This window comes from Hordeum vulgare, chromosome 5H (assembly GCF_904849725.1).
Source record: "Hordeum vulgare subsp. vulgare chromosome 5H, MorexV3_pseudomolecules_assembly, whole genome shotgun sequence".
NCBI lineage: Eukaryota > Viridiplantae > Streptophyta > Magnoliopsida > Poales > Poaceae > Hordeum > Hordeum vulgare.
Window position 1 is genome coordinate 457708642 of NC_058522.1, and position 21725 is coordinate 457730366.

General features: G+C 45.3%; 2 protein-coding genes across 2 annotated transcripts; both read right to left on the reverse strand.

Moving 5' to 3' along the window:
- Nucleotides 1–2921: 2921 nt before the first annotated feature.
- LOC123398564 (thylakoidal processing peptidase 1, chloroplastic-like) lies at nucleotides 2922–5819 on the reverse strand. The gene is made up of 6 exons (XM_045093024.1): nucleotides 4662–5819; nucleotides 4501–4569; nucleotides 4347–4415; nucleotides 4123–4209; nucleotides 3550–3617; nucleotides 2922–3455 (listed from the first exon to the last, which is right to left on the reverse strand). The coding sequence occupies exons 1-6, from the start codon at nucleotides 5487–5489 to the stop codon at nucleotides 3332–3334; spliced, it is 1245 nt and encodes a 414-aa protein (XP_044948959.1). The 5' UTR covers nucleotides 5490–5819; the 3' UTR covers nucleotides 2922–3331.
- A 2419-nt stretch (nucleotides 5820–8238) lies between these two features.
- Nucleotides 8239–14138, reverse strand: LOC123398565 (nuclear pore complex protein NUP58-like). Its single transcript, XM_045093025.1, has 6 exons — nucleotides 13635–14138; nucleotides 12347–12461; nucleotides 10380–10799; nucleotides 9596–10103; nucleotides 8772–8812; nucleotides 8239–8604 (listed from the first exon to the last, which is right to left on the reverse strand). Exons 1-6 carry the CDS (start codon nucleotides 14021–14023, stop codon nucleotides 8572–8574), a joined length of 1506 nt encoding a protein of 501 aa, XP_044948960.1. The 5' UTR covers nucleotides 14024–14138; the 3' UTR covers nucleotides 8239–8571.
- Between the last annotated feature and the right edge of the window lie 7587 nt (nucleotides 14139–21725).

Genomic DNA, 21725 nt, shown 5'->3' on the forward strand with positions numbered 1-21725 from the left:
TTAGGCTCAAGGGAGGCTTCGGTTGCAGTAGGAGCATCCGAAGGCGGAAGAGGTGGCTTGGGCTTCCTGCCCCCTCCTCTGCCACCCCAATTCTGTCGGAAACCTCCCATCTTTGGATGCGGCGGGCCCGCAACCCCCGGTGCAAACTTCCCAGGAGGACCAGAGAAGCCAGCACCATTACCGCCATTGCTCTGCCACGCATAGCCGCGCCCACCTCCCGAAGAAGAAGAGCCATGGTGTTGCCCTTCCCCGTAAGCATTGAATCCATCATCGCCCCATCGACCGCGTGGTTGTTGCCTGTTGGCATCAGCCACCGCTGGCGCGCCAGTTGCAGCAGTTGGCGCCGCCGCCTTCGTAGGCTGGGAAGCAGGGCGCTGCCCCTAGCCAGACGGTCGACCAGGATGCTGCATCGTCCCCTGGTTCGTAGGAGCACCCCTCCCTGCCATCGTCTCCGCCGAGGGTCTCAGAGGAGGGATGCGAGCAGCTCGCCCCGGCCCCAACCTTGGAAACCCTTTAGACGTTCGAGTATGAACCCTAGCTAGCGACGGCTGTAAGCCCTCCAATATCACATCGTGACTGCATGGAGGCACCAAATCGGTAGCCTGGGTCTCTTCCTGGGCCATATACCCAGGACTTAGAGAGCCCGTTATGTTTGCACGTACCTCGGGCCCAACATCCGCTAACACAGATTTCAAAAATACGTTCCTGGAATCACGCACGGATGGCCCCATCTCCGCCGGCGGCGACGGCCGACCACCGCGTCCGACCTTCTTCTTGTTCTTCGAGACCAACGTCCAACATTCCGGCTTAAAGAAATCAGACAAAGAGAGAGGGAGGTGGTTTACCTTCGTTATCGGTCCGATCCAGGGCTTCCCTCCTTTAGACACCATCGTCTACTTTGCTAGTTTGAAATCCGGCTGTATCTTGCGTTCTTGCGACTCCGCCGCCGGCAGCACCCAGCAAGGAAGAGGTGTTGGCTCGTCAATTTGAATCACACCCGAATGACCGGCATCTTCTTCATCGTCCTGATATGCAAGAACCCAAAAACGTCTGCCAAAACGAGTAGGAGGTGAGGTTAGATCAACACATACCGCAGCCTTCTCCTGAATCTCTGGTGATGACGGATTCCGCACAATCAGCCGAAAACCGTCAATCTCAAGAACATGTCCAACCCTGGGACATTCGCGCTTTTGCAGGTATCTACCTGCTAGTATATCGTCCTCTGCATCTCTAACGGTGATCCAAAGAGAAGGAAGATGGAGGGAGATGAAACCATGGAGAACCCTCGGAGATTCAATGGTAGAATCTTCGTACGTAACCTCCCACCGGCGATGGGAGGGAACGACAGCTTCCTCACCGTCACCGTCACGGATCTCATCGTAGCCACCGGCAGCCAGGCCGCCTGTCTCCTCGCCGATCGCATCTCCAGCCGCCACCCGCTTCCTAGCGATCGACCCGCACAGCGCTTGGATCTCATTGTCGGTCACCGTGCCGGTCGCCTCTTCTGTCGCCTCACCTATCGCCTCGGGAGACATCTCAGTCAGAAGATCATCTGACCCTCGATCCTATCTACCGTACAACCCAGAAGGATGGTGGCCGGATGGGGGCCGGATGGTGGCCGGATGGTAGTCGTATGGTGGTCGGATGGTGGTCGGATGGTGGCCAGAAGGTGGCCAGGGGAGGCAGAGCGGAAGCGCCCAAGATCGCAGTCGCGCACGGGCGTAAATGGGAAACATGTTCATGCTTGATTATTATAGCCTCGTATTTCTTCTTCGATATTTGATTTTTGTCTGACCAACTTGATCTTTTATCTTGCAATGGAAAGAGGTGCTTTGTGATGAGTTTGATCTTGCGATGCTCAATCTCAGTGAGAGAAAGAGACACGAGAGGCATGTACCGTTGCTATCAAGAATAAAACGATGGGGTCTATTCTTACATGAATAGATCTTGCCTACATCATGTCATCGTTCTTAAGGCATTACTGTTTCTTCATGAACTCAATACATTGATGTCTTCAGGGTTACGGAGGAGGCCGATGACTCACCATGCGGTGCCCGAACGGCCGACGAGCATGTGCTCGCCGCGGTCATTGCGATAGCGGAGAGAATGGTCGACGACGGTCGGTAATACCAAGGCATCATGAGGGTGTTCGCCGTAGATGCCTTTGCGGAGCTCGTCGTTCCTCTCGACATCGTATTTGCACTGAATGGCTTTCTTCTTGCTCCGACCTTGGTGGAGTACTCGTCCGCGGCCTTCCTATATTTCGCGGCGCTCCGCCATTCCCTCCGCTTGGTTGATTCACGGTCGAGGTGCGCCAGCTCCTCCGGCGTGAGCTTCGACCACAGCTTCTTCGAGGGCACGGCGGAGGAAGGAGTGGGGGGCGTGCGAGGGTTTTGGGGGAGGAGAGAAAATATGGACACCTATGTTCCCGACGGACGGGCCAGGGGACAAGGGTGTGAATCCCGTCCAGCCGCGCGCGGTCCGTTTTGACGCAAACTTGGCCTAAATTTAAATCGAAAATGAGACAAAAACGGACAGAGAACAGACAAATGTCCACTTACTTCCGTGTGTTGGACCGGGCTTTGTGTTTGTTTATCCGCAAACGTACACGGCCGCGCCGCACCATTTGTGGTCGTGTTGGCCTAAAAACAGTTATCTGGTGTCGTTTTGGTTACCTTTCCTAGGATGTTGTTATGGCTGTTTCCGATCGAACATGGCGCGACAGAAACGGTAAACGGCACGGGATGCTGCACAACTCACGTGATACGAAAAGAGTGCAATGACTGTCATGCTAAAAGAATGCAGTAATTCACCCATGATTCAGGTGAAATTTCAGACTACACCACTTCACTAAATCACAATGCCAGCTCAGTTCAGACAGTGAGCAAAAAAGAAAACTGTTTCAGTAAACAAACAACAAATTCACAAAGCAGCCATTGCATGCATTTGTCCTTTTTCTTTAATATTAATATACATATACCGTACCTTACATTTTTTTTTCTCTTTTTAAATATACTACTGTACCTTACATCTCCCAGCCAGCTTGCTGGAAGCAGAACAAAATCGTCCAGCCCTGAAGCAAAATAAATGAATGTTCCCTACCTCAGCGGCCGCTCTCTACAACACATAACCAGGGACCGTTTTTCAGCCTCTGAAGACTCTTAAGCTTTTCGTGGTTTTAACAAGCGAAAAAACAAATGGAAAGGGAATTCACACTTCTAAATACAAACGCCCGAAGAACAGCAACGACGTCGTATGAAACGAGAGGATCGAAGCTCAGCCCATCGGCGTAGCGCATTGGTTGCCACGGCGTCGCCGGAGGCACTGCTCGTCAAGACATCCCCACCGCGTAGAGCGCTGCTTCAGGTTGGTAGTATCTTGTATCCGTTATCTTCGACGGTGGCCAGTACCGGAACACGGATCTCCCGAGTATGTTCCTCACGGGAAGAGGGCCCCTGAAACATCACAGGTCACAAAAGAAATCAGACCTGAATTTTATGTATCTGAAGCTTATATAGGATGATAACAGATCTTGGTTCGGAAGCATACCAGTTGTGGGAGTCCAAGCTGTTGTTACGGTTGTCTCCCAGCACAAACACATACCCTTCCGGTACAAGCTGCAAGAATAACAGCAGTGATTAGTTGGACGAAATCAGAAAGGCTGACATCTCTATAGGCATTGTCATGTCTGAACATACAAGGAGATACGCAACGCTCGGTGAGATATTCTATGCTACTAGCGGGGCGGGTACGTAACATAAGTGATAACTTTTATGCCAAATTCATTCTAAAATTTCAGGCTCTGTTTGCTTTGAGCACAAATCCAACATTTCCATGGAATCTGCTCAACCAAGGCTCCTTCTGTCATTGCATTGGCTTTTCATTTGGTATAACAGTTGGCTAGAAAGATCTCTTCTTTAGACATTAAGAGGAAAATATTATTTGCATTAGTAAACTAATTTTTTTACTAACTACAGATCCCACAATTCAACCGAGTTCAGCACAGCGATCGCAAACAAAGCCTGGATATTCAAAGATCATGTGATGTACAGCTACAACATACTTACAAAATATGTCGTGGTAGACACTAGAGACTAGAGACAGAAGATAACAATAACATACCAATGGTTCCATCTCATAGTTGTGTGCCTCCAGCACAAATTCTTCATCTTGAAGTACCCCGTTTACCAGTAACTTGCCATCACGCACCTATTGAAGAATCAAGGGAACAACTGTTAGTATAGCTCAAGGCCTCAAGCAAAAGAATCAAACTTTTTGTAGGACAACAATTAGTAACAAACGCAAAGAAACAAACACAAGGCACGACCATTGGTATAAAAGCTTACTTCGACGTAGTCCCCTCCCTTGGCCACAACCCTCTTGATGAACACATCACCTGAGTTGTAGCCCATATCCTGCCATAACATTGCATTCAAGTTAGCATCAATTTCACTATGAATCGTGTGAAAACTAAATTAGAGAGACCGGAAAACATCACACCTGAAGAGCTGGGGGAGCACGGAAGATCACAATGTCCAAGATTTCCGGTTCCCGGAACACATATGACACCTGTGGATAAAATTATCACAGCAAAGATCAGAAACCAGTAAGCAAAATACCAAATTAATCATCAGATCACAATTCTCCCTAAAATGTTTTACCTTCTCGGCGAGAATCCGATCACCGACATCGAAGGTGGGGTACATGGACTTGGAGGGAATAGACCTCGGCTCAGCGAGGGAGGAGCTGTAGAGCAGCGGCACGGTCACGGCGGCGAAGGCCGTCTTGGCGTCGTCGGAGCATGAGCTCACCCACTTGGACAGCCAGTTGCTCCTGCTCATCGCGGCACTGGCACCGATGTTTCGGGCAATTGCGCCGGAAGCAGAAGCAGAAGCTCCGGCGGCTGGAACAGCACCCAACGTCTTGTTGAAGGGACGGATCGAAGGCAGCGGCGGCGAGGGAGGAAGGGACGACGGCGCGGAAGACGAGGAGGGGGCAAGGTCGCTGCAGGGGAGCCACCTCGCGGTCTGCAAGAACGGGAGGAGGTGCGCCGGGTTGAACAGCCCGATCGAAATCGACGACGAGCCTGCCAGAGACGCGGCGCCGGAGATTCCAGCCGTCGACGACCCCGCCGTCGAACCCTGGGCGAGCAGCGACAGCAATCCCACGACGAGAGGCGGCGGCGGCGGCGGCTTGGACGAAGAGTAGGGCCTCGAAGGGAACAGGGAGTGGCTTCCGGCGGCGGCGGCGGCGAGGGCCTGGGGCTTGGGGTGGTTGTGGTCGTCGGCGGTGTCATGGCGGTCACCGGCGCTGGTCCGGAGGCGGTCGGGCTGGTGGCGAGAGGAGGTGAAGATGCAGAAGGGGCGCCACGACCCCTCCTGGAGGAAGCGGCACCCGGCGGAGGCGGAGGACCCGCAGCGGAGGCCGAGCGACGCGGCGAGGTTCTGCGCCACGTAGCCGGAGTAGGAGACGGTGATGCGAATCGCCATGGCGAGCAAGCAGAGGAGCCGTAGTGTTACCGAGAGGAGCTGGATGGGGCGGTCGGGGGAGAAGGAGCTACGGGAGGCGCAGTCGGCTACTGATTGCAGACCATGCCGTCGGTGTTCGACAGGCGGGGCGGCTGCGCGGGGGATGGCGAGGCGGCGTCGAGCCGGGGGAGAGCGCGGTGGGTCGGTAGGTGGCGGCTCGGGGGAGGTGAGGTGGGGTCAGTCGGAGGAGGCGGGGCTGGTTGCCGGCGAGTCGGCCTCGCCGGAGGGCGAGGTCAACGGCGGCGGTCAATGGGGTAGGCGGCGGTGTGGGTGTTGTGGGGGAGGGAAAGCGCGGGGCGGAGTGGCGGGTGCTGTTTATAGACGCGTGCGCGCTCACTGTTTGTTTGACAGTGAGGTGGCGATCCCAAGTGTTTTTGAGGTAATACTGGAAATGGCTTCAGCGTCCAAGTAAAAGTGTATTTGAAATGAGTTCAACGAACAGCAGAAAACAGTGAGAAATGAGCAAACTTATTACTACTTGAATCTCGTACCGAGCTTTGGGTTCTAAGTTGCAAGTAAGCAGTACATTTGCACCATGCAAAACCGGTAGAAGAAAATATTTGAATGTCTTTTTTTTTTTAAAGCAAAATATTTGAATGTCTTTGTGAAACAGGGAAATTGTAGAAGTCGTCGGTTATAAATGACACCGTAAAAAATGCCTCGATCGGCGCGTATTTTTGCGTGGTGGGACCGGCCCATCCAGTTTCAAGTTCTAGACTTGCATGGTTGCTCGTATTATCCTTGATCCATTCCAAGCATTCTGACGAAACTCATTCGGTGGGAGGTAACCCATATTTCCTTTGCCGAAAGCGCCATGACATTTCATTCTAGTTTAGCTTTGCATGTTCCTGCCGTCCTGCGTTTGAGGATTTGTTTTTTATTATTATTTTGAAACGTTTTAGGAATCTTGCAAACCATGGGGAAAAACGACGAAGCTCAACCGCCCGTCCGTCGCCGCTGCCATGGAAATGCGAAAACGAGTCGAAAAGTTTAACGAGGCCAAATTAGACCAGGCAGAGGCAGAGGCAGAGGCAGGTCGCGACTACTAAACGCCGCTGCAGCTTGTCTGTAGTGGCTCCGTTGGTGGTAACGTGAAGCAATGTTTTTTTTTTAAATGTGCATAGTGGCTCCGTCGCTTTATTACAGCACGTGATCGGTATAGCTCGGCTGCTTCTCGGCAACTTCCAGTGTCCCAGTGAGTGAGGCCAGGCGGCCAGTGATTGGTTGGACACGGTGGCAACCAGAATTGCTTTTGCTTCGACCGGATAACTGGATCGGGAAAACGGGGGGCAGCGCGTTCCCATGCATTCTCGAGGAGGCTGAAGAAGTAGTATGGCTTATGATGGTGGCACAAAAGTAGAACAAAAGCCGCGAGGAGTAGCGTTTGTTTGTTTGTTTGACATGCAACGAGGATTGATTCTCTCTACCTTAAAGACGCGAGGGTCAAACAAGCGCAACATGCGTCGGTTCAGCGGGCAGAGATTGGCGGTCATGGCAGTAAAGCAAAGCCGGTCAAATTCCACTAGTATGTCAACCATCATCAACGAATTAAGATGAGATGAGAGTAGGAAAACCGTGATCCACCAGCGAAAAGATTCCTTAATAACAAGGACATATATATATATATCCTGAGCCGCGGATGTCGGGGCAGTCGTAAGCGCTGACGATTGGCTTCCGCGCAGCGCAGGAGCAAGGGCGACCAGCCGTCGCGATCGCGATCAGATGACGAGCGCCGGTGCGGTGCCACAGCGATGCAACAACAAATTCAGCCGATCCTGCCTAACTAGGAGTAGAAAACAGTAGCTACTACTACTGCTGCTGCTAGACATGTTCGGCTGCAGTGAAATGTTCGACGCTCCAAAGGTGGATGAATCTTCCTTGCATTGGATGTAAAAAGAAAAATGGCTAGAACTTGCAGGGAAGGACACAGGAACGGACGCTTTCCGGTCACCGAGGGCTTCCTAGATTTGGCCAGCTCTGCGTGGCTGCAACGTGGCGAAGACAACCGTGCCCGTGTGTGATCTGCGGGGGAGGTGAGACGTGGACAGCGCCTGAAAACCACCCAGTTCGTATAAATGAAAAGAGGAGATGGATATACACATGCATCTGCTTGGGTTGAAAACTAGCTTGTCAACGTCAACCCTCCTCTCATTGTGTGCACAGAAGCGGGAACTTCACTCATCAGCACGCCCCAGTCAAAACGAGAAACAGAGCAAAAAATTAAAAAGGCAAGTCAGCGTGCAATCCCTTTCTTCCACCAGAAGCAGCCTTCGGACTAAGTTTTGGTGCCGTGCATTCATGCTTGACACCACACTCCGAGTGCCATATACTCCCTCCATACCTAAATATAAGTCTTTTAAGATATTTCACTAGGTGTCTACATACGAAGCAAAATGAATGAATCTATACCTAAAATATGTCTATATACATCCGTATGTAGTCCATTAGTGAAACTATTAAAGACTTATATTTAGGAACGGAGGGAGCATATGAGAGTAGTAATTAATGAGGGAGTATATGAGAGTAGTAATTAATCTCGACCTGGCATGCCCGTTCCCCAAAATGGGACAAGTCGCAACAACTTCATCCTAATAATACTCCCTCAGTCCCAAAATAAGTTTCGTGGTTTTGCTTCAAATTTGACTGGGACATATTGATCAAGTTGATCAATTTTCTCCTAACCCAACAGCCAATAGCCCAGCTAGAAAAGAAACCCCTCAAAGTTATGCTCTAATTATAAATAAGGTTCTGCAACGGCTTGAGATTACTCGAGGGCAATCACAAACTAGTTGTACTGTTAATACAAGTTTACAACCGTTGCCCCTAAAAATAGGAATGCTGAGCTCTGTTATCACTGAGGAGGTCCACAGCCGGAACGAAGCTAACAACAAGCCTTAGATAAATGAATCTGGTACCAAGCACTTGACAAGATATATAGCTCTCCTAGAATTGCCTGGAAAATTAATTACAAGTTTTTTGTTCTCAGTAGACAGGAGATACAAGAGGCGGCCCCGCCCGCATTTCACGGCCGATCAAGTTACGTCTAGCGCCGGCCTCGGGCCTTTGACCTCCCCTTCTGCACCACATGAAAATAACAAGGTGTGATGAGATTGACAATTTGACAACGTAAATTGCGTGTGAAAGGAGAGAAAAAAAAGGCCTGTGCTTGGCATTGTCCTGTTATTGTGAAATACTGCCAATGAAGAAAGGGTGCTGTCATAAGATGATGGGAATTTTACTCACAGATGTGCCGCCAAAGCTGGACCCTGAAGCTGTAGCCCCGCCTGTAGGTAGGTACACAAATGGAGTGTCATACAAGTCACAGAGATGAATCAAGGGAAAACATTGTTTAGTTCAAACTGAAAGTACGAATCTCAATATGGGCAGTAATGATACTAACAAATCAAATCAGAAAACATCGTAAAGTAAATAAAGCAGTGTATGTGCAGACATGCTAGCTTTGTCACTAGCTGAAATACTAATGCACAGACCATGTACACTGGCGCTGTCATCAACAAATTGCGCTAAGGTAACATTTAAATGACACGGTTAATTCCATCACAGCTACAATATGACATAAAGAAAGTAAAAGACTAAAAGGGACACACCAACACTGCTGGGAATCGTCATAGGGATTCAGCATTCAACTGAGAACATGTCACCTCAAATAACAAGATGGGATTAGCGGTTTTCCAGCATGTAACTGCGCACGACTTCTTAAGATCCCAACGGGTGCTGATACTAGTACAGTACAGCAAGATAGGATACATTCAGATGGAACCACATCTAAAAAATGGGAATCATCAAAGTAATGCAAATTTCTACACACTTAAACCATTCGGATCTGGGAGTCATCAAAGAAATACAGTACAGCAAAGCAATACAGTAAATTTCTAAACACTTAAAACCATTCGGCTCGGGGGGTCATCAAAGCAATACAGTACACCACAAGAATATCAGTTTTACTGTGTGCAACTGACATTTCTCATAAAACATTTTGCCCTTCATGACCAGAGATCAGTTAAAATGAACATCGATTAACATACATCACAAGGAAGTTTGAGTACCTCCAAATGGTGTAGAGAATAGTGAAGTTCCAGTTAAAGCAGGCGTTGAAGGAAAAGATGGGCTAATACCCCCACCAAATCCAGACGGAGTTGGTGTTGATCCAAGTGTAGGAGTGGAGGATGTCCCAAATGGTGTGGACAGCTGGGCTGATCCAGTTGTACCGAAAAGGTTAGTTGTGAGACTTGAAGTTGTTGGTGTTGAAAAGAGACTCGAAGTGGATGGAGCAGAAGCCGGCATGCTAAAAGCTGCAAGGGCACTCGAGGAAGTTCCTCCAGAAGGGAGCAAAGATTGCTGTGGTTGGCTTGTTGCTGGTGCAGCAGTTTGTGTTGTGGGCTGTGCAGGAGCAGGCAGATGCAATGTTGGATGGACTCTTTTGGCAGCTGCTTCTTCTTTGGCTGCTTCTCTTCTATTTGCCTCTAGAAATGGATCATTTGCATTGCCCAAACGGCGCTGACCATGTAGATATTCAGTTTTCATCGACACAACATACTGATGAAGATTTTCCACCTGTACAAAAAGTAACATCAGAAATTCATTGGCCTCAGGGAACTACTGCAACAAAAACTTTCCCCCCTCTTATATTGTCCATAATACTATTTGATTTTACTAGGAAATTCATCAGTTAACAGCTTTATATATAGGCACTAATAGTCAACAATAAATGACAGATACCATGATTGCAACTTCAAAAATATTAACTTGAACAGTTCGTGTTAGATTTCTCATTTCCATATAAACAACGTGCCACCATAGAAGTAACATATATGAATAGTAACGTGTTACCTTTGAAGCAACATAGATGAAATAGTCATGCACATTCGACATAACTTTTGGCAGAGATTCCACAGAAGATGATGATCTTTTATTATTCTCGATTTGAACCAGCTGCTCTAGTTCAGTAATCCACTTGCAGCATTCATCAAGATACTTCTCAAACTTGTTGACAGTTTGCAGCATAAAAAGGGAAGGCCTCTTTGGGACGCCACTATAGAAATCATTGGTTGGTCCAGGCTGATTGGGCAGAACTCCAGCAGGCCCAGAAGGATTTGAAGAACCAGTGGCTGATTTGAGGAACCTTGGTCTCAACATCATATATGAGCGAATAGCAAATTCTGTGTTCCACATCATTTCATTAACAACAGTCATCAACTCTTGAACAGATGCCTTCTCTCTCTCAATTACGGTTGCAGTCCCTGCAAGTTCCTGTTAAAGCAAATGAATAATTATCTGTCCAAGGAGGGATGTTCTAGGAATAGGTAGCATGTGCTTTATGAATGTCCCTCCGTTCCTAAATACTCCCTCCGTAAACAAATATAAGAGCGTTTAGATCACTAAAGTAGTGATCTAAACACTCTTATATTTCTTTACAGAGGGAGTATAAGTCTTTTTAGAGGTTCCACTAAGGAACTACATACGGATGTATATAGGCATACTTTAGAGTATAGATTCACTCATTTTGCTCCGTATGTAGCCTTCTAGTGAAATCTCTAAAGAAGACTTATATTTAGGTACGGAGGGAGTATGTATTAGCCTATTAGGAACAGATATCATGTGGTCATAAAATCTTCCTAGTACTCAACCCCCCCCCCCCTAATTGCCACAAATATCCTTACAGTTACGGACTACTAAAAAAGATGTCATTCTGGACAGAGGCCAGTCAGAACTTCCAACAATTTGACTTCCAATATCTTCTAAAATATTCAGATTAAATAGTTGATGAAATCGTATGCATTTATTTGTCACGAAAAGGTACTTCCATAATATGTAATTCTATAGGGTATTACAACCATATTACGATAAAAAAATAGTGGCAAAAGTTGCATCTGGAGACCATGCCAGTGTCCAAGAGGACTGCTTTCATAGAACTGAAGGAATACAAGAACATTACTTCGAAATAAAATAGTCAGTGCTGCGTGAGATATCAACTTCAAGTTTTCCTCTCTTTATTTTTTTTTATTTTTTTTGCAGAACTCCAAAAATATAATGGCTTGGCCCCATCTTAAGGTATAACCCTTAGCCTGCACTGTTTCACAAACTTACTAACATTTCTGTGCTCATATATTAATTTAGCTGTATAAACGTTTTTTTTCTTTCACAAGAGACTCTTTAGTCACTATTCCTGACAGAGGAATTCGTGAAGGTACAAGGCAACATTTTGATTGTGAACTAAGCTTTACCATCTGCTCCCTCCGTAAAGAAATATAAGAGCGTTTAGATCACTTTTTTAGTGATCTAAACGCTCTTATATTTCTTTACAGGAGTAATGATTAAATTGCACATCTTACAGTCTAGCAAAAATTTTGTGTTGAGAAAATTCAATTACAGAATACTCTGTGCTAAGATGATACATGTCGTCATTCAGGGAACTACAAAATAATACAACATTCAGACTAATGTATTTCAGTGGGGAAAAAAGGAATGCCTAGGTGCTAGGTGACAGTATACTACCTAGCGCTTAATCATGCTATGCGTGCTTAGGCGACATAGGTGCTAGGCAGTGACAAAACACACAATTATCTTCTCGGTTCATGTTTATGATATCAAAGATGCAGAGGCATATCTTTTCATTGAATGCTGAAGGTGAATGAGCACAATCCTATTTGCCTCCAATGCACTTCACTAGCTCATTGATCTTCCAGTGGTCAAATGGATATGTGCGAAATTTCATTATTTGAACAATGGAACAAAAGAAAAACAAAGATAAATACACTAGATGCAACGAGAAACTTGAGCAAGAGAAATAGTCGAACCTGAGCAATGTGACTTGCATCGAGCTCAAAATTGACATTTGAGATTGAGGAGTCATGAAGGCGGCTGCACTGATCCAACCTTTCACTCTCGTCCTTGTACTCCCGTATTTTATCCCTACAAGATTGGTTGTTAGCAAACCACATCTAGGTATTTTCAGCACAAAATATTGCAAGTAATTCAGAGTGTAAATTACTGTAGTATTATGCCAGTTGCTAAACAGGTAATGGAAGGATATTTCAGCACAAAACTATTGCAAGTAATTCAGCGTGGAAATTACGGTAGTATTACGCCAGTTGCTAAACAGGTAATGGAAGGATATTTTCAGCACAAAAATATTCCAAGTAATTCAGAGTGTAAATTACGGTAGTATTACGCCAGTTGCTAAACAGGTAATGGAAGGACATTTTCAGCACAAAAATATTCCAAGTAATTCAGGGTGTAAATTACGCTAGTATTATGCTAGTTGCTAAGCAGGTAATGGAAGGATACAAACTACACTCATGTGACTCTAAACTCGTAAAATTAACACCTCCATGGCAACAGAAGCAGCATCTTAACAACCCAGCCTCACTGGCAAATAAGGTCATAGAACACCAAAAGCACTTGTCTTTCGCCCGATACCCCCTAAGTAAAAAATAATGGACACTACTAAACCACCTCAAACAGAAACCCTCAACACTCGTACAACTTTTTGGCAAATTAAGAAAATTGATGTCTGGAAGACTTAAAAATGCAATCTTATTGCCAGTTGCTAAACAGGTAATGGGAAGGACACAAACTCCTGTAACCCTAAACTCATAAAAATTGACACTTCCATGCCAATAGAAGCAGCTTAACAACCCAGCTTAACTGGCAAATAAGATCACAGAACACCAAAAGCACTTATCTTTCACCCAATACCCCAAATGAACAATAATAGACACCACTAAATCACCTCAAACAAAAACCCTCAGCACTAGTACAATAACTCAGCAAATTAAGAAAATTGATGCCTGGGAAACTTGAAAAAAGTAATCTTGTCGCACAATGTCTTGATTTGAATCGCGCACGCACATAAAAACTACTCCATTCACCGAACCGAACGGCAGCGCATTTTCACTAAGCCGACCTAGTATACAAGTATGGCATAATAGGGCAAACAAGAAGGAGTGAGTTTAGCCAATCAACTGGAGCAACCCAGCAGATTAACCAAAAAATTGTAACCAATGACGCCCCAACTCATCACACAGAAAAGAAGCATGCTTTTTTTTAATCGGAAAATAGAAAGAAAAATTAGGGAAACCATACTCGATCTGAAGCAGCGCCTTCTGCGAGTCGGCGTGGAGCTCGTCCCACTTCGTGTTGTACCCTGCGGGCTTCCCCTCCTTTGTATACAGCATCAGCTGCTGCTGCTGCTGCTGCTGCTGCTGAGGCTGCGCCGTCGCCGCGGCCTGTTGCTGCTGCTGCTGCTGTTGTTGTTGCTGCTGCTGCTGCTGCTGCTGCTGCTGTTGTTGCTGCTGCTGCTGGGGTTGCTGGAAGTTAAACTGGAACGGCGAAGGCGACTGCGCCGGCGCCTGAGTCTGCGCCGGCGCCGGAGTCTGAAACGGGTTCTGCGGGGCTGGGGTTTGGAACGGATTCTGCTGCGTTGGCGTCTGGAAAGGGTTCTGCTGCGCCGGCGAGGAGAAGGAGAACGCCATTGCCGCGGATGGCCGAGGGGCTCCTCTCCGGCGAGGGCGGCGCGGGGAGCCGGGGATACAGGGACGAGGAGATCGAGACGGAGTTAGTGGGCTCTGGGCCGCGAGCGGTGGGCTCGGCGAGTTCTTTAAACCCTAGGCGACCGGAAAGAATCGGGAGCGGAGTGGAGAACTTGACGGTTTTACCCCCCGGTAGAAGATACAAAAGCGAGTCGTTTACGTTAAAGTTGGGTACTTACCGAGTGCGTTTCGGAGCTCGGCCTTCATAGAAGCCGAAACTTTTTGAAAGAAAAATTTGAATTTCTTATTTTAAAAAAGGATCTATCATTTATGTTATTGATTATGCCTCACTACTTAATTTTGTCATTAGAAATTTTAACTGCCCTGGATTGCCATGACTTCGTTATCGTTACAAGCATGCTTAAGAATGTTATTGAACACCATTGTTATCAGCTCAAATCATGTTTGTCATGTTATAATAACTAAAATACCTACGGACTAACATATCAACTATTCTTTTATCTCACTATAATAAAGTATGGATCTCACTTGATTCTAAGAACGTTTTTACTTTGCTCTAAAACTATTCTTTTTCTTACTCGTGATAAGCGGGGCCTACACTTGTCATTGGGAGGTAGAGAAAGCTGACATGTTGGTCTAGGGGTATTTTTGTCATATAACATGGTTAACAGATTTGGTCGGACAATAACGATGTCTAATGGTATTTTTAAGCAAACATCTATGAAACAATGCCATTTTTTAGATATCTAATGACAATTTTGAGTAACCATCTCACGAGACGATGGCATTTTTTAGCAATTGTAAGTTTTAATGGCAAAACTGAATAGTGAATTTTGAGGATGAATGTGCATCTACTGAATATGATGTGTATGTGTGTACAATTTTAGGATAAAATACCTAGAAATGCAATCTGTGTAAAAAAAATAAATTCATGAATTTTGAGGATGAATAGTGCATCTACTAACAAGCCTCATACTTGTTTTCTTTGTGTAACACTCATTTTGAACGTATTTTATTATGAAAAATGACACACTTGTTCATTATGTCTAAGTGTATGTGTATATTTTCAAAGCAAATTGAAACGTGCAAGTTTATTTCTTTTTCATTTCAAATTCGGCCTTCATGAAGGCCGAGCTCCATTGAGCATTTTCGGTACTTACCGCACTTGACATATTATTAGAAACCGGGGTGCCTTCAATACTTAATAAATGAGACTCCTTGGAAATACTCGAATTAGGCTCAAAATAGAATATTTCTTCTTCGCAAATTTGCTACTTATACATTGGAGAGACACAGGAACCGTTCACCATAATAAAACTTTCCACACAAGATCCACGAAGGGGCTAGTGACACGAGTAGCGACGAACTCGGGGCTCAAGCCCCGAGCATACATGACACGTCTCATGATGACAGGCTGCCTTTTGCGGCGCACTTCGCAAACCGAGCATTTAATGTTTGGTCACGCTAAGAGGAATAACTCGGGGCAGGCCTGCGAAGAAGGCCATCATCACGATGACCAGGTGGACGAGCAACATGACCATACTCTGTCACGGCCCAAGACGGAAGATGGGCAGTGTGGTGCCTCACATCAAGCACGAGCACTCAAGCACCAAACAGTGTGCGATGTCAGGTCGTCTACTAGGCATTCAAAGGACAAGTTGTATGCCATGTGTGGTGGTTTTGTCACGGCAGATGTCCTCGTGAAAGACTTAGTCATGAGGACATCGCAACTAAGTCGTGGCTTGAACAGGGTTGATCGGAATAGAGAGATGCAAGTTTACATGGGTTCGGCCCCTTAGATGGAGGTAAAAGCATACGTCCTACTTTTGGTGTTTATTGATGATGATCTTGATTACAAGGGTGCACAATTGCTACCTAGCTCTCGAAGGTTTATAACTTGTCCTTGCTTCCTCAGTGGATCCCCTTTATATATAGGTTGAGACCCTGAGATTACAACAGAGTCTGGGTCGTACTACAACCTGTGATGTATTCAACTTCTATCTTAGGTACAGGAAAGTTTCCTATGTCTTCCTTCTCGAGTCGGCCTACCGGGTGATGGGGTGTGAGCCGACCTCCTCATCTCTGAGCCGCCTCCTGGGCTTTTGTGTTCATGGGCCTCCAACTCAAGTGATAGCCCAGCCGGGCTATCCCCTGGGCGGGTCAACCCGTGGGGTATATCCCCAACATTAGCCCCCAGTTTAATTTGGATTCATCCATGTTAAACTTCATCCTGAAAAATAAAGGACGCATCTCAAATGTGAAGGTTAAATCCAACTTTTGCCTTTGAGTCGGCATTTCTCTTCTTTAAAAGAGCTTCGCGAGGCCGGGTCAATATTTTAGCGGGTTATCTTCCTTATTCAACACTTGAAGTTTTATCAACCACCTTTGTCATGACATCACCTCACCTCATTGATCACTACCGTCCTCGAATCATCATTGTGAATCTTTTTAAAGAGTGGCTGGATCCAGTCAGGCATAAAAATCGAGGCGGCCCGGCCGCCGCTAATCATGGTAGTCCCATTTTTTTCGTTGTGCCGGTTTGGGTTTGCCCCATGCCTTATAAAATAGGCCACCGAGGGTCATTTTTTAACTTCCTCCGTCTTCTTCTCTCGTTGCCTCACCCGTTCGAGCATCGTCGGAGTCCAAGCATCGAAAGCTTTCCAACCACACCACCATTGACGGTTGCGTTCATCTTCATCACTTGCGGCTTCCTCTCGCGTCCATCTCATTCCAAGCTTCTTCTTCTTCATATATGGTAAGTGCATGTTCTTCCCATTAGATTTTCTTTCGGACATTCATCGTAGTTGTTCGTTGTTCTTAGTATTGCTCGCCAATCCGGGTAGTGTAGATCTGAAAATATATAGAACTTCTATCATATTGTTTTTTTGTCATAAGGCAGATCTAAAATATTATATAGAATCTCGAGTTTGCATTTCCTTAGAAACCTCCGCTGTCGTAAAAATATTTCCATTTATTTTCCTATGATTTATTAGATCCATTTGTTTTGTTACTTCCATAGAAAGTCGTTGTTGCTCAAAAATAATGTAAGTCCCCTCGAGCTCATGCTTTCTCCTATTAACCGACTTTCACTACTAGGAAAAACCTTATAGGCAGGACCGTAGTAGTAGTGCTGGAAGAAAGCAAATGTTGCTGGTAATTAGCAGTAGCGCTGATCCAACCAAGTGCTACTGCTAACACCTTAGCAGTAGCGCTGCTTACCAAAAACGCGCTACTATTATGTGGGACCAGACGATGCCGCCGACCATAGCTATAGTAGCAGCGTTTCCCAAAATCCAGCGCTATTTGCTAAGTGTTTAGCGGTAGCACTTTGTTTTGGAGCACCGCTGCTGCTAGTGCCCCACTTAGTAGTAGCGCTTTAGGGAATCCATCGCTACTGCTAGTTGCGGCTGCTGCCACACACACACCCCACCCACCCCCGTGTGGACTGCCTTTTTCAGTTTTGCAGAAAATAAAAAAATGATAAAATCTTCAAAAAATAAAATCCTTTGAGATGTAGTTAGGTTTTAGTGCCTAGTTGGTATACAAATTTTGAAATATGAATTTTGACCATTTTTTCAAATATGATTAAAAAATGTAAAACAGTCATAATTTTTGCATACGACGTCGAAACAAAAAAAAATATATAAAAAATAGAGAAAATTTGGGACTCGATTTCACCCGGGTTTTGCCCGGTGAACTTTTGTGAGATGCTCAAAATTCCAAATGTAAAAAAAGTTATGGTAAAAATAAGTTTTTTTCAGAAAAATCAAAAAAATAATTCTAAAAATAAATTTTATTACTTATTTTATTTTCAATTGAAATTCATTATTATTATTACTTAGTTTGTTTATTTTAATAACTATTTGGATTTCAAACAATTAAATCATGTGACGTCAAGACCTAAGGGTTAATAGGATTGATAGCTTACTATTGTGAGGAAAACAACAAGTGCAGACTTGGAAACTAGGGGCGAAAGAACCAGGAAGTTAAGCATGCTCGGGATGAAGCAGTCACAGGATGGGTGACCGGTCGGGAAGTTAGACGATTTGGAATGAGTGATCCAGGGTGGAGCAGTGATGATGGATGATTAGAGATTAAATTGTCAAATAATTCAAAGATTTGAAAAATAGAATAAAGCATAAAAACAAATCAAAAAATATTCAAAATTTTGAAAAAGCACTACTGCTAGTTATCAGTAGCGCTGGACAGGGAAGCGTTACTGCTAACATTACTTACCAATAGCGTTGCCCATACCAACGCTACTACTAAAGTTTAGTTGTAGCACGATAGCAGTAGCGCTTGGCCCAGCGCTACTGCTATGTATATTTCAAGCGTTACTACTAGGGTTTTCCCTAGTAGTGTTTAGCTAACATCTTGTATTTTGACCGCCTCAACTCATGTTTGCCCCTTTTGACCGGGTTGACTTTGAGTGTTTCTACCGGTTTATCCAGTCATAAACCTCTATTATATGTTGGCTCAACTTACTTTACCAACTCATTTTGCCCTTTTTCGGCTTTTTTTCCTATTCCGTGTAATACTGTTGTAATAGTTGCAATGGCTCCAAAAACTATCAAAATTGTCGGTTGGGTCAGATCTAGGGTATCAACTCTTACTCTAGAGGAGCTCGTGGCCCAAGGGCTTCTGTCGGCTCAGAACAGATTGAGTGGCGGGTTCGTGAAGAAGAAGCTTCTCCTCAACCCGGACAAGGAGAAATAGTCATCCTTGGTGATCATCTTCTTAGGGGTTTTCGGCCGACCAGGTCGAAATTCTTCATGGATTTACTCAACTTTTTCCAGCTCAGGCCCCAAGACATTGGTCCAAACTCCATGACCAATATTTGTGAGTTCCAAGTGCATTGTGAGGTTTACCTTCAGATTGAGCCAACCATCACCCTATTGAGGCAGTTTTTCTACATCAACCACCATAGGGAGGTGAAGAATAGCCCAAGTGTGGAGCTTGGTGGAATCACAATCCAAAAAAGTAAAAATAATCCTTTTCCTGGATCAAAGTTGGCGAGTCATCCTAAAGGTTGGAACGCCACTTGGTTCTACTACAAGGACACTTCTCTAGCTGATCAGCATCCTCTGTTGTGTTATAGAGCTAACCGGCTTAACCCCACAAGTGAATTCCTTGGTTGGCCAAGCGATGAAGAGCAAAAACTGCTTTCTCCCATAATCTTATGATTGAAAGCTTTGACAGCTCACAGGAAACGATCAGATCCGGTGTTGGTTGATTTGGAGGATTCAACCCCTTAGTCTAAGGGATGACTTAATGTGCAACTACATTAGCGATCCAAGGGATGCCCAACGCTTAAGTGAGATGGATTTGCCTGCGAGTGAAGTCAATAAGGCTACCAGAAAGATGTTTGGCGAGTCAAAGGAAAAGTGCAGTGTCACCAGTTTAGCTCCCTTCTGCTAGACCAACCCGGTTCCTTGTATAAGTGTCTTTTGTAGGCTTGTCTACTCTCTTGACTTCAATTTTCTTCAAAAAATTTACTTATTTAACCGGCTTATTCTTTATTGCAGTCAAAAGTAATGGGCAGTACACCAAGACAAGTAGACCGTTTATTCATCAACATCTACTTACTAATCATCCACCTTGAGATATTTATCCAGAACATCTCGCTCGTATTAAGTTGCGAGCCCCACCCAAAGTGTAAACTCAAAGCAACTGACAACTGCATTAATGAACTTTGCGTAAGGTAAACAATACTTGCAACCGCGATCACAAGCACCGTTGTTTTCTCCCTGGTGGCAACATCACATCCCCTAGTCTCATGTTTCTGTCACTCAAGCTAGACATCAGGGGGCATGAACCCACAATCATGCATTACGTGTTGGAAATATGCCCTAGAGGCAATGATAAAATAGTTATTATCATATTTCCTATTCCAAGATAATCGTTTATTATCCATGCTATAATTGTATTGAATGAAAGCATATATATACATGTGTGGATATATAGACAAAATAATGTCCCTAGCAAGCCTCTAGTTGGCTAGCTAGTTGATCAAGGATGGTTATGGTTTTCTGACCATACGCAAGTGTTGTCACTTGATAACTGAATCGCATCATTAGGAGAATCATGTGATGGACTAGACCCAAACTATGAACGTAGCATGTGATTGTGTCATTTTATTGCTATTGTTTTCTGCGTGTCAAGTATTCATTCCTATGACCATGAGATCATATAACTCACTAACACCGGAGGAATACCCTGTGTGTATCAAATGTCACAACGTAACTGGATGACTATAAAGATGCTCTACAGGTATCTCCAAAGGTGTCCGTTGAGTTAGTATGGATAAAGACTAGGATTTGTCACTCCGTGTGACGGAGAGGTATCTCGGGGCCCACTCGGTAATGCAACATCACAAACAAGCCTTGCAAGCAATGTGACTCAAGTGTAAGTCACGAGATCTTGTATTATGGAACGAGTAAAGAGACTTGCCGGTAACGAGATCGAAATAGGTATACGGATACCGACGATCGAATCTCGGGCAAGTAACATACCGAAGGACAACGGGAATGACATACGGGATTATATGAATCCTTGAAACAGAGGTTAGTAGTAGATGCAGACATTATCGGTCTACTTGTTTTGGACGTGATGCCTATAGATATAATCATTGCCATAGATGACGTCATGACTTTGCGCGGTTCTATCAATTGCTCGACAGTAATTTGTTCACCCACCGTCTACTTGCTTTCATGAGAGAAGCCACTAGTAAACACTATGGCCCCCGGGTCTATTCACATCTATCGTTTCCACTTTCGCTTTTACTTTGCTTTGTTACTTTGTTGCTTTCAGTTCTCACTTGGCAAACAATCTATAAGGGATTGACAACCCCTTCATAGCGTTGGGAGCAAGCTTTTTGTGTTTGTGCGGGATCTTGTGATACTCCTCCACTGGATTGAGACCTTGGTTCTCATACAGAGGGAAATACTTACCACCGCTGTGCTACATCACCCTTTCCGCTTCGAGGGAACACCAACGCAAGGCTCCAAGGCCACGGGGGAAATCCTTTGCATATTTGCCTAGGAAGTCCCTTAAGGCGTAGCCATAGCAGAAGGATTCCTAGTGTCGTCGACACGACTATTCCTGGTGCCGTTGCCAGGGAAGCACAGCTGACATCAAGGTCCATACTACGATGGCACTAATTTTGCTAGTTGGAAGCATAAGATGAAAATGCATATTCTTGGTTTTAATCCTCATGTATGGACCGTTATTCGTGTTGGTGTGCAAGGTGATTTCTTTGGAGAAGGGTGTGAACCGGATCGTGATGCAACAGCTGATGAATTAAAGATGTTGCAACTCAATGCACAAGCGTGTGACATCATCTTCAACTGTCTATGCCCCGAAGAATTCAACAAAATCAGCCGCCTTGAGAATGCAATGGAGATTTGGGATACTTTGATTGACATGCACGAAGGTACTCATTATGTCACAAAATCTAAGTTGGATGTGCTCCAAAGTCAACTTGACAAGTTCAAGATGAAGGATGGTGAAGGTGTCGCTGAAATGTACTCTAGGCTAGCTCTCATCACCAATGAGATTGTCGGCTTAGGAAGTGAAGAGATGACCTACAAATTCATCATCAAGAAGATACTTAGAGCTCTTGATGGAAAGTATGACACCATGTGCACATTGATCCAAATGATGCCAAACTACAAAGATCTCAAGC